This window comes from Aedes aegypti, chromosome 3, assembly GCF_002204515.2.
Source record: "Aedes aegypti strain LVP_AGWG chromosome 3, AaegL5.0 Primary Assembly, whole genome shotgun sequence".
Lineage (NCBI taxonomy): Eukaryota > Metazoa > Arthropoda > Insecta > Diptera > Culicidae > Aedes > Aedes aegypti.
Window position 1 is genome coordinate 10530552 of NC_035109.1, and position 13740 is coordinate 10544291.

The following is a 13740-nucleotide window of genomic DNA, read 5'->3' on the forward strand; positions in this document are numbered from 1 at the left end:
TGTCAATTGTTGTTCCAAATACAGATTACTCTGCTATTGTTACAGTTCTCTGATATTTTGTTACGAAGGAACATGAAATCAATATCTAACGTTTACAATAGCAATGATTGTTCGGCAAAAACATAACTTCCAAGGACAAAGATAAGAACTTTTGCCATCATGACACACGTCGATAACATATCAGCTGATGTTTGCTTCCAATGAAAACACAAACAGCTGAACCTCGATAACGGGCACCCGTTCGCCCCGTATTCTTCAAACCTATTTGCTATACATTTGAAACAGAAACAATCTTTTCCAACGAGTGTAGGAATTCGTCAAAACAAACTCTCACACACATATTTGAACCTAACACAGACAACCTCCGCTGAAGGATTATGAGAGCAAAGCCGACGTTCTACGACGACAACGACAACTCCGGTGGACGTGAGTTTGTCAACAAAAATCCTAATCCCAACCGTGCGCGCCACTCATGCATCGCAAAAGCGCGATAATTCCCAACGCGACGCTAATTTAAACTCAGCCGCAGACACGGGCGTTTGCTTCCTCCCCAGATCTACCTACCCGCCAATACAACCGCGCACAACAATTAGACAAACCACTTAAACGCCATATCACGACTGGGTACTAGGGTGTCCAAAAATTACACTTTGTCAGATAGCTTGAGGGGCTCCACCCCAAACGGTAGCTAAGGATGTTGCAAAACAAATTTGTATGAGGGAAATTCTGATTAAAGACGTTTGGAGGTTGTCCCGTTAAGAAAAAAAAAATTGACCAACACCAAAAACATATTACATTATTATTAGTCCAGCAAAATTTTGGGATATCCATTATTTTTTATATTTCTTTGCCGATTTGTTTAATATTCGAAAACTATTTTAGTACTTTCAAACCATTAAAAGTGATTATCACTCTTCAAGCTAGTGCAACTTCTTACATATGAAAATATAGGAAATTTTGTAAAAACATCATAATTTTATTCGTTTTGAAGCTTTCCAAGATTTACTGTAGGTATATATGTGACATTTTTGAAGTTATTTTTTGTAACATCCTTAGTCTCAAGTTTTGGGACACCCTACTAGGTACCCGTTCGACGTCGACGACGACGGCGGCGGCGGTGATTGTACCGAGACTAACCGCCACTAAAACCAGGGGCGGCCGTTTCAAGGTCAAGACCAGGGACACTCACCTGTCCGTATGTTGGAATTCCTCGGATAGATCGCCAGTCGTCCGATGGTAAGGCTGCTTCGAACACTACGCATTTCGAATTAATTTCTTGATCTGAGCAGTGCCTGAGGTTTTTCGATTTTTTTTTTCCTTTTCTAACTGTATGCACTGTTTCACTGTTTGATTCAAATTTTCTAACTCACTGTCGTAACTGGTGCCAAACGGTGTATCACAACTTCCAAATTTACTAAATAAATTTTCTACCAAATAGAACAATCGCTTCCGGTTTTCAAATGCACTGTACTTCTGATTTGTGATGTGCTTTCTGCAAAGAAAAAGAGAGAAGTGGTTTTAGTCCAAAGCGCACATTGGGAAAACATTCCTGTTTACTATCTAAGCAAGATTTCCGCGCCCATCCAACAGAATCAATCACGTTCTGTAAACTTAAATAGATTGTCACCCTACACCCAAAGATTGGACTATTGTTAGCTTATTGCGTTCTGGTCGATCCGAAGTGTACCTTTCCACTTCTCTGTGGATTGGTAAGTGATTGTGGGACACAGCCGTACGATTTTTCCTTATTATATCACTTGGTAGTCTCCCTTGGCGTCGTTTCCATTGAGTGGTTGAATGTATATCAATCTCTGCCAGGGTGGCCCAAAAAATCGATTTTGCTTCACACAGCTCGATTCTTGGTCGGATTCTGAGAGTTATTCCGAAACCTGACCTGATATAGTTGACAACTGGAACTCCTAAAGCCAAATCCATCGATATTCGTGATCTCAAGGGCTAATGTCGTTGCTGACCCAAGTAACCATGGAGCATTATATCATTGCTTATATAAAGCAGCTGCATTGCCGTAAGCCTACCATTAGAGTAGTTTAAAGGTGGAAAAGAAAGCAATGCAATGTATAAAGTAATATCAGTGCATTGATACATTTGTAATGTAGCGTTAATGCTTTATTACCTGGCAGCTCTTGGAATTTGTCGAATGAAAGCAATGTCTCATCTTAGATTTGTGAAATTAGGATGATAGTGTTGTCTAATAACACAGAACACCTAGATATAAGAAATAATGAATGTAATGTTTGAAATGATACTAATAGATATAAAAAAACTTGCATCAATATTTATGGAAAAAGCTTATTGAAACGAGCCTTGAAAATGAAAAAAAAAAATAGAAAGCAATGTCTCATCAGTTTTGTTTATATGCAGTAGAATACGTACAGAGTTATAATGCTTGTGGTTACTTAGGTATTCTTTTAAATACACTTATGAGCTACAACTTTGTCGAATACCGTCTATGAATCGAATGTCTCTGTAATTCAGAAATTTATCCTAAGATGCCTTTGAAAATTTCTTCACAGATTATTCCAATTCTCGTCCACAAAAAATTGTATACTATTTCATTCAGAAATTGTGGAAATAATTTCAAAAAAATGAACCGTATATTTTAATAAAATCCTAAAGTAATTTTTCACGAAATTCATTGAGAAATGACTCTCCAGAAAGTCCAAGTGTCTAAGAGGATTATCTAGAAAGACTGCTAAAAATAGTGAAAAAAATACTAAACGAATAGCTGGAAAATATCCTGCAGGATTACTGGAGGAATCTCAAAAAAATAATCGTGAAAAAAAATCGAAAGAATTACCGGAATTGTTGATGTACCGTTCTCGGATCAACCCTCAATGTAATTTTGAAGAACCGATAGAGAATTACTACTGAAAGGTCTGGAGGAAATTTCTTCATGAGAATTCCCTGGTCGTATTTATTAAGCAATCCTAGAAAAGCTACATATAGCCGTAGCGGTAAACGCGCAGCTATTCAGCAAGACCAAGCTGAGGGTCGTGGGTTCGAATCCCACTAGTCGAGGATCTTTTCGGGTTGGAAATTTTCTCGACTTCCCAGGGCATAGAGTATCTTCGATATACGCATGCAAAAATGGTCATAGGCATAGTAAGCTCTCAGTTAATAACTGTGGAAGTGCTCATAAGAACACTAAGCTGAGAAGCAGGCTCTGTCCCAGTGAGGACGTAACGCCAGAAAGAAGAAGAAGAAGAAAAGCTACATGGAATTTCCAGTCTGGAATAGATAAAACATGTGGGCCTTCCTTAGAAAAAGAATTAGATAATAAACTAGCCAAGATTTTGTTTGTACCGTAATCCAGAGAGGCATTAATCTTTTTTTTTTTTTGGAGATCTATTGAGCTTGAGCTTGAGCTTGATTGGCCGCCCGTGGATGCACTCCAGTATCGCCAGATCAGCTGCACTTACACAAGGAACCAACCGAATGACTGCTTGGGACTAACAGGCATCCTCAGTGTATAAGTGCTGATGATCTTCTATTTTTAGGCAACAATGACACCTGCCACGTCAGAATGCAGACCAATGAGGGGAAGGGGGAGGAATTGATGATGCATTGCACTGGCTCCCACGTAGACCGTATATTCCACTGCATCCACGCCAGTTCATGCGGGAGTGTATGGATTGGGGGAAAGGCATGGCAGAGAGGTTTGCTTTTGTGGTTAGCAGACTGCCTATGTATCAGGCGTAAGAAAGGCGTGCGCGTGGAAGTAGGAAGCGTTAGGGAAACGGTTTCTTGTCCGTCTCTGGTTCTAGCGTTTGCTATGAACGAATAGTTTTGAGTGTGATATATTTAGAATGGAAGATAGAAGCAAGTGAGAGATATACAACTACAAAGTACGAGGAAAGGGACGGGCCTGGGATTGAACCCATGACCTTCTGCATATGAAGCAGAAGCGGTAGCCATCAGACCACCAACCCCGTCATTAATCTTTTTTTTTTTTTTTTTGAGATCTATTGTCCTTAAACCAGTTTTTTTGGATATTTCTTCAAAATGTTCTAAAATTCTAAAAAGCAAATGTCACAAGTTTTAATTTTTTTAAAATACTGGCACTCATCGTCCTTGACTATACACTGTATTTTATTTGCTGCATGTTTTAAGCATGATTGAAGCAATGTTTAATTCATTTTATTCATTTAACTGATTTGGTGTAATATTTATCACTTTTCCCGGGCATGCGAAAAAAGCTGAACAAATCATAATTTGTAATTCCAAAATGAATAACTGACGATTTTAATCAGCTACAGTTTTTTTTTGGAGATAAGATAGAAGATCAGAAAAAAATATCTGGAAAGTTTAGCGATTGGCCAACAAATCAATATCAATATAATAAACACAACAAAAGAACACACACACGACCCACAGGTTTGGTGCTAGTTGAGATGAGTATTATCATGCAATGTTATCGCTATAATCTAATCACATCTAAAGCAGAAGATGATGAACAAGCTTTCATGATGTGTTGCGGACCATGATTGTTACATAGAACGATAATTGAAATATACTCTTATCAATTCAATAATGTATACGCTATTACTAAGCTTTTTTCTGCTACTTGGGTAGTCTAAACATGTGCAAAATTTACTGCAAATCGAAGATGGTCAAGTTCAGTGACCGATTTGACATGGAATTCGTCAAATGTCCCATTATCCACCATGAGATATCCAAATTCATACTAAACAAGAAAAGCACGAGATGTTCAAATATTATATTGAAATTTTAAGAGATTAGTCATTAATTTTGGAATTTTCAAAAGCAATTGTTTCATTCAAGATCAACTAAGTTTAAATGGAAATTTTTTCACTGTATCTTTTTCTCATACCGAAGCACAGTGATCAACATATTAATTTCAGTTTTGAGCAGAAAAGACTGCTTTTGAAATTTTGATGATATGATTGCGATGATGGATCCTTGAACGTTAACTTTTTTACCAAAATATATTGATTTATTAACACCATTATTGGTTTATTCCCACCATAAATGGTCGGTTCATAATTTTCTCTTGGAGTTCAAGCTTGAAATAGTTCGAAATTGGGACCTTTGTCAAAAAAAGATACTTAGCAGAAATGTCTTGAAAGAAGAGACTTCACTAGTCACTATTATCGAACGATGATCAAGTCACTAACAAGTGATTTGCTACCAATCAATAGTACCGTCGATGGGGGTGACAATGGGTCTGGGGGGTGAGATTGGGTCAAAACGGAAAAATATGATTTATGAAATATTTCAGATAATAACGGTGATATTACTAAAATTAATAATTCATATGTTAGGGAACATATTATTACACGTAATTCATCACAATATACATTTTTAGAAATAGCAGTTTTTGTTTACTATATCAATAAACTTGTATGTTGAAATTAGTTAAAATTTACAACATAAAATTTATCCTGTGCAAAGTATCACGCATGTACTTTAACCTCTACCGTTATATTAGTAGAAGGTATAAAGTCTTTTCATTACATTTCACACGTATTTTCCGGAATCTATTTGATTTTTCAACAAAAATTTTATTTTTTTCGGTACGGTGTCTAAAACATCAAAATTGGGGGTGAGATTGGGTCAAGCAAGAACGACAGTAAATGAAATTGCAACTCCACTTTTTTGACATTTTACGGTGCCTGTAGTTCTCTTTTCCATCAAGATGTGTTTATTCTTTCTAAATACAGCATCTCTGAAACATCAAACTAGTCTACTTGAGGATTCCGTACATTGAATAACAATGCAACGCATTTTGACAACTTCTCAATCCAGCAACTGTGTTTCGTGCGCAGCAACACCGTAATTTTTTATCGAATGGATTGTTTTTTTTTTTTAATTTAATTTTTTATCAGTGTTTTTATATTATAGAAACATCTTCTGGAAGTACAAATGAGTTGGAACACTGAAATATCGTGATTATGACGTCAACATCTGCCTGAAATGTATTGATCGTGGAATGTCGCTCCGAAATTTAACTATTTGCGAAGAATTTAAATAATCACTGTTTCAGTACACCTTTGGGGAAACTGAATAGGCTCCATGGCAATGGGGATGAGACTTTGAAGACAATTCGAGGGAAAAAAAAAATAGAAAATTTATGTAAGCTTGACGATGAATGTTGTGTTTACATATTTTTTCTCATAGCTCTTAATTTTATTGGTACAATCGTTCTTTTAAGTTCGTTTATCATACTTGTGAAACACCTTAGATATCTTTTCATCTTGTTTGCATCGTATTTCATCAATATTCTTCAGCTGTGAATGGTTTTGCAACCATATTATCAAAAACAAGTTATTTCAATTACAGTTACCCAATGTCACCCCCTCTATGGGGTGAGATTGGGCCATTTTTCATTCACTTGTGGTGCCGCTGTGAATAAATATTTTTCTTTAATGTTTTGAACAGTTGTTCATGTACTATCAAAGTACATACACACCAAAATTGAAGTTTATTGGAGTTAAATTGCGATAATTATTCAATAAATAATTCATACACATCCCTTTTTGACCCATTATCACCCCCAACGACGGTAGCTAACAAAAGTCTAGTTCGTGTTGTTGGGAATTGAGTTTGAATATCTCACGCATACGCAAGCAACTAATTTTGCGAAAGCGTTTGTGTTTACGGCAAAAGATCATTTTGCGAAATGATAACTATGTTGATATTGAAGTTGTTATAACACGTTAGTTTGCTCTTTGTTTCAGAAACGGCATTCAGGTGCTGTTATTTCGCGTAAAGGTCTATTGCGGTGATCACAAACACACTCGCAAAACCGATGCTCGCGTATGTGTGAGGATATGATTCTCACTTGCATTTTAACAAGTATCGTAAAATGGGGTGAATTTGATCACTTTAGAGCGATTCTGTTCTATAATATCCGGTAAAATGAAAGTACTAACATCCAAAAAAATTATAATCTATACTGTTAGGATGTTTATCGATTTATGTAAACGAAATTTTGACGAAATTTTATAATAATAACAAACATATTTTTTAGAAACTATAAAGTACAGGTTTTGAATCCGGGATGAAGTTGATCAGTATGGCAAATGTACCATTAGTACTGAACCTTAGAAAAAACTGCTAAAACATAGTGATAAAATCATGAAATATGAGATTAACAGTCAATAGATTGCACATTTTTCTATCATTCCAATGTATAACAAATAAGATTAATTTAGAATTTACCTGCAAAAATCCTTGCACCAATAATAGAAACACTGTTCCTTTAGTAGAGGTATGTTTTAAGAATGGTTCCTTTAATGGCTCAAACCATTGATTTCTTATGGGACCCTCCACTATGACTACTGATGCACCACTGTAGGTGCAAAGGAGCAAAAATGTTAAGCAAAATAATTGTTTTAAACATGACTTTATGAATCAATTTTTGTGAATATTATTCGATTGCTTAAATCATTTTCGCATCGTACATCATATAAAAATATCACATAATCATTTATTTATACAAAACATATCAAAACACACTACTACCTCCACTAAGGGAGAGTTTGCCTGCGATATGTTTCCAAAAATAAAGACATATGCTTCTCACTAAATTAGGGGTCACCGGTTAGGAACCAAGTTTCAAAAACTCACAACTTGTTGATAAATCGGTCAGTTTTATAATTGAATGTTGTTAATTACAGAATAAACCACATTTAACGCATAAAGGTAGGCAATTTTCTTTGAAATTGGCGACACGCTCACAAAAAGAACTGATTTTTTTTTTCTTCAGAAATGAATTTTAGTCATCAATGCAAATTCAAAACTGGGTTCACAGAACAAGTCTGGTTTGTATGAAGCAGTTTATATTGATGGTGTCTTTTAATGGGCCTTGCAATTGTCGAATGTTTGGAGAAGAACCCTTCAGCAGTTCATAAAACATTTTCTTAAAAAAAAAAACTGTTTTTTCCATGGTTATAATTATCATCAATGTCAAACCTAATTTATGAAAATCAAAGGTAGTTATCAGACAATGACATTATAAATATTTTGTTAATTCAAATCGAATTATACCTCTCTACAGATTATACATGTGCCTAAGGGAATGATCGTTTTCTCCCCACTGATCAACTGCACCCCGAATTACGGTACATACATTTCTTAAATAGCAATCCCGGGTTATGCCTCCAACAAATTTGAATCAATGCTAATTGCTCTCAGTGATACCTTATATGGTTGCTTTCAACCATGTTCAAGTCTGTTAACAGACTTTGGGAACTAATTCAATTTTTCGTCAGCATGACGGTGCCAAAATACTGCCGAGCCAGTGTTCTAAAAATAGAACAATAAATCGATGAGGTCAACACACCTGTTTACTTGAGAAAATTTCTCATCCAGTCCTATGCAGAACTTGATTCATTTGATTCATATACCAACTTGCCGAATTCTTGTAAGTATAAGTATGTATCAAATTGAATTGAATTAAAATTTGTCTTGCTCTGGTTTGATGTTGATGAAGCGTCATTTGGCATAAACTGCAATTCATTCTATCATAGCTTTCAGTTTCCAGCTCACATTACATATCCCTTTCAGGACCTTCCATTTTACACCTTTATGGTCAAATTTTTCTTAGTAAGTGGTAACGCGTCAGAATGAATTGTACCTTTCATGTGATTTTAAGGTGAAAATTAATCGAAGCCAAACCTCAAATTTTCAAGAGCACAAATCTGCACTTCCATTCAGCTGAAAACATGATCGAATGACCAATCGATCAAGTTTTCAGCTCAAATGGAAGCTTGGTCCAGATTTGTGCTCATGAAAATTTGAGTTTTCGCTTTGATTCATTATCACCTTAATGTAACTCATTGGATGTGTTGTAGACGATGGGAAAGAATATCTAAATCCAGCCCAAAATGAGTCGTTTCAAAAAAGTTGTGCTGCTTTGTTCCAAAAGTGATATAGATATTCTCCGGTGGTACTTGAAACGTTTTGAATAAATCGGCGCAAATCCACTTAGTAGGAGCAAGCATTGCTCAAACAGTATCACAAAAAAATCACTGATGTTAAACGTATTGAACCATTTTATTCAGAACCCATTAAGATCCCCTATTCCTCGAACACAGTAAAAAATACATTGTACCATTACGTCGTTTTCGCTGCATAGCCCTCGCGTTGTGAATTTTGCGTAGAAATATTTTCAAATCATTGCAAAAACGTTTCGAATGGCGTGATAGTTCGATTTACGTCGATCCATCTGTTTTATTACAAGTATTCGATAGCAATTTTATGAAATATGCACGACGTGAGTGATGTGTCGGCAGAACGACGTGATATTAGATTTTTTTTGCTGCATACGTCACTTTTTGAACGTTTGTTGCTAAACTCGTTCAGGTCCACAAAGACTTTCAATTTCAACCCTCAAAATTTACCAACATTTTCGTTTCGACGTTAATCACCTTTTTTTCGTTCCTTTTCGCCACAACACTGCCTTTGTTTTCTTCTATTTTTAGCACAACTGACCAATGACGCCCCGGGTCTGATCTGCCAGACTATAATTTCAGCGATATCGAGTTCGACTTCGACAAGCGGGCGGATGTGAGCGGATTAAAGAAACAACACACAAAAAAAAAAAACAGCGAACAGATTACCACAGACACAGATGGAAATGTTTTCGATTTGAAATATTAGCTATGGGAGCTTAAATCGGAAGCACGCGTAAGTTTGCGCGCGGACGCGAGACTGTCTCTACGGGTTGGCGGTCGGATCACGTTTACCATCAGCCGCAAACAGCGCAGCGCTCTGGGCTGAATGATGAGAGTATAATTGCATTCGCGATTCCTCCAACCAAGCTCAGCCAACCTCTCGTGCCCCGTGATATGGGGCTGTCGAGGACGGCCGCGGCGCCACTTGTGCTCTCTTTCGCTCTCTTACAGGCATCGTATCAGTGAGCCAGTATGAGTACGCGACTGAGCATTTTCTCAACTTGTGCGAGTATTATTAAACTGGTTCAAAAATACTCTTCCATGATTCTTGTGGCAACAAGAAGTTGAAAAAACAGCATTAGTTCCAGTGAGAACGTACAACAATAAATTTGATTGAGGAAAATACACCCATCCCATTACAAACTCACTCAGTGAACCATTCGCTTATTCAGTCCAGTGTTGATAGACTCACACTCAAAATATCAATCAATACGCTCTCCCGTGAGAGCAAACTCATTAGAGATCTGCTTCGCAAATCTCACGCTTGAGATTGTGATGCAAAATCAACTCAATCAACTCAAACCGTAAAAAATGATTCAGTCGTAAAACCCGGCAAAAACTCGTGAAACCCGAACGTTGTTGTTTACGTTAGAAAGAATTAACATAATATTACCAGACTAACAAAAACTGTGGAAATACGAGACAATGAGTTAAAAAGGTGAGCCAACTCATCCATGATTTTTTGACTGCTGAGTTGCATGATTGATAACTCACGCATGAAAAATCTCAAGCGTGAGTTGCGAGAAATTGAGTTTTTCACAACACTGAGTCAAGTGATCATTGAATCAATCATGATTTCACTGACTTTTCACTCACTCATTCACATAAAGATTGGACTTGAAAAAATGCGACACTCTGTTGAAATTTTGGGTAATACAAGTTTAGAGTGTTATGTTTATGTGTGCAAAATTCTATCGCGATCTGTCAATTAGTTATCAAGATGCATTCAAAACTAGAAAAGCTACGCCAGCAAATCTTGGGCGCTGTAATCGATAATCCTGGTCAGCCGCCCAGATGGATTGACAAAAGTCCACCATTGCACCATGTCCCACGTTGTGAAGATGTTCCAGGAGACGGAGACCATCGAGCGGTGCGCTGAAAGCCGAAAACGGAATACCCAGAGAAGGCGCTGAAGATAAAGCAGTACTTTAACAATAACCCGAACCTTTCCACCCGAGACATGGCCAAAAAGGTTAATTCGTCAAAGTGGTTCGCCCAGCAGACCATGAAAAGCGGGCTGGGCTACGTGACAAGCAAAACACGGTGGCCAAATTGCGTGCGCGGAAGCTGTACCGTGAGTGGCTGGCCAAGCTAGGCTTTCTCGTCATGGACGACGAGACATACATCAAGGCGGACACCAAACAAATCCCCAGCCTCGAGTTTTTTGTCGGTTCCGGAAGAGAAAGATGAACAAATTCGCAAAGAAGTACCTGTTGTGGCAGGCGATCTACGAGTGCGGACGGTACAGCAAGCCGTTCGTTACAACCGGCACCATAAACGGGCAGATTTATCGAGAGGAATGCTTGCAGAAGCGCTTGCTGTCCTTCCTCCGCTCTCACCGTGGTCCCACGCTGTTCTGGCCGGATATCGCTTCGTACCAAGGTTGTAGGACAGTTCCCAGAAAGTCAAACCCCAGAACGACATTCTCCAGAATGACGTTCCCCAGAAACCCATTCCCAGAATGGGACATTTCCCAGAAATCCATTCCCCAGAATGGGACATTCCCCAGAAAACCATTCTCCAGAATAGGACATTCCCCAGAATGGGTTTTATACGTTTGTAAAGATTGGAAAAAAATTGGTAGTTTAGTTTTTTTGTCATTAAGAAATGTACCTACTGAATTGATTCGAATTCCGGACACAGACGTCAATTCACCCAAAATATTATTTTGTCAAATTCATTATTATGGATCTCAAGCGAATAAAATCGGAATTGAGTTAAAAAATCTTTTGAACGGCGAGTGTTTGCTTCCTTTTTCTCAGGCAAACCATCTAAGCTGCCGTCCATAGATCACTTGGTCTTCTATGGAAGGGGTGTGGCATACAAATTTCAAAAAGTTTGTACGGTCAAAAAATCACGAAGGGGGAAAGAGGTGGTTTTGTGGCTAAGTGGTTCATCGGCAGACCCAACCATAATCGTAGGAGGAAAATGCTGTTTAAAAATTTCCTTAATTGTGTCTTAATTAATTTCATAATTGTGCTACTGTCGTTTCCCTGAATATCATTTTCCTGAATGCCACCTCTCCGAATGACCCGTTTCCCCGAATAGTGATGCAGTTCAAATAGGTGCAAGAATAGTATTTAAGGACTTGGTGCTGAACTAGAATGAACGATTAGCAATTAAAAGAAGAAGATAATATAGATTTGAACGTCATCTACGACTAAATATATCTTGCCAAAAATGCCAATGATGGTGAAACTCGAAAGAACCGCCAATCAAGTGAAGAAGGGTGCATGTTAGATGACCGGTTCGTTACCGCCTCGAAACACAAAAAGTTATGATAATTATAAGAGCTGAAAAATTTTCGGAAACTATTTAGGCTATTCGGGGAAACGGGTTGTTCGGGGCACTGGCATTCTGGGAACTGGTGTTCGGGGAAACGACATTTGGGAAACCGACATTCGAGGAAAAGTAGCTCAATCGTTTAAAATAAGCTGTTCCTACATATGCCATACTGTGTTTTATGATCAAGCTTGATCCAAGCTATTGTTTTTTTTTTGCTTTCATAGTTATTCTTCCTTCTTTTAAAATTGGCTGTTCTTTCTAATTGTACTTTCAAAGGGAGATTGGTGTAGTGTAATATGTCACAAAGTAAATTAATGGAATTTGTTTTTCGGCTATCATGGCATATTCTCCCTTCTTTTGAACACATGCTGTTCTTCCTAGGTTTATTGTCTAAATAATTAGGGATGGTACACATATTATGTCACGCTAAATTTAAACTTTTTCGACGAGAAAATCGTCAAAAAATATAAAAATCGTCCAAATTGTTCGAATTACATTTCCGACCATAGGTGGTTAATTTTAAAGAATTTTTGATTTAAAGATTCTCCATTCAATAAATGAAAGACTGCAACAAACCGAAAGTCCTACCGTTAAAAATAAAAAAACAATACGAAAATGTTTTATCTATGAAAATTATGGTTTTCCTCGAATTTTCCAGATAGATGCATTCACTATTTACTATTTACCATTTTCCTGGATTTGAACACCTCAAAGATCTCTTGTTATTTTTTTTCTGGGGAATGTCCCATTCTGGGGAATGGTTTTCTGGGGAATGTCCCATTCTGGGGAATGGTTTTCTGGGGAATGTCCCATTCTGGGGAATGGATTTCTGGGGAATGTCCAATTCTGGGGAATGGCGTTCTGGGGAATGTCGTTCTGGGGAACGTCATTCTGGGAAATGTCGTACGCCAAGCCTGTAATGGATTGGTCTCGAAGGAGGCGAACCCGCCAAATATACCAGAACTTCGTCCGATCGAAAAGTTTTGGGCGATAATGAGGTTTAAGAAAAGTGGAAAAACATTCAAAACCGATGAAGCTTGGAAGAAAAATTGGGAGAAATAATGTTAGAAAGATGGGTAAAGCCTCACCCAAGATCTCATGAGCAGTATTAAGAGAAATGTACGAGCATTTAGCTTGAAAAAAAAATTCAATAAATAAATTATTCCAAAACATAGCTACTACACAGTTATTTAATCCCTGAAAATTTGAGAAGTATCCAATTTAAAATAAATTTTTGATGATTATTTTTGTGTGTCATTTTTTCCGAGTCCAGTCTTTACTCGTTTGCTTTTCAATCGATTAAAAATAAATAGCCCTGCAATGGCTTTGCACTGTTTGATTTTATATGGGATTTTAACGTTCACGTGTTTTTTAATAATTGAATGGAATAATTCAACGTGTTTTTTAATAATTGAATGGAAGAGAGAAAAAACCGTCTATGTACTTCAGTATCGAAAGATCTGCTGCTCTTACACAATGAATCGACCAGATGACTGCTTGAAACTAACAGACACCC

At 37.3% G+C, this 13740-nt stretch overlaps 1 protein-coding gene across 4 annotated transcripts in view; it reads right to left on the bottom strand.

The window, feature by feature from the left end:
• The window catches only part of LOC5579027 (ATP-dependent Clp protease ATP-binding subunit clpX-like, mitochondrial), a 146510-nt gene that overhangs the window by 102282 nt on the left and 30488 nt on the right, over positions 1-13740 (bottom strand). The window contains exons 1-2 of one of the 4 annotated variants that reach the window (XM_021853258.1): positions 9414-9731; positions 1190-1492 (exon numbers count right to left, since the gene is read on the bottom strand). In XM_021853258.1, coding sequence (XP_021708950.1) covers positions 1190-1262 — 73 coding nt within the window. In that variant the 5' untranslated portion in view covers positions 1263-1492; positions 9414-9731. Of the gene's footprint in view, positions 1-1189; positions 1493-1557; positions 1657-9413; positions 9732-13740 lie in introns of those variants that run through there. The other 3 variants (XM_021853260.1, XM_021853259.1, XM_001664158.2) reach the window with 3 other exon arrangements.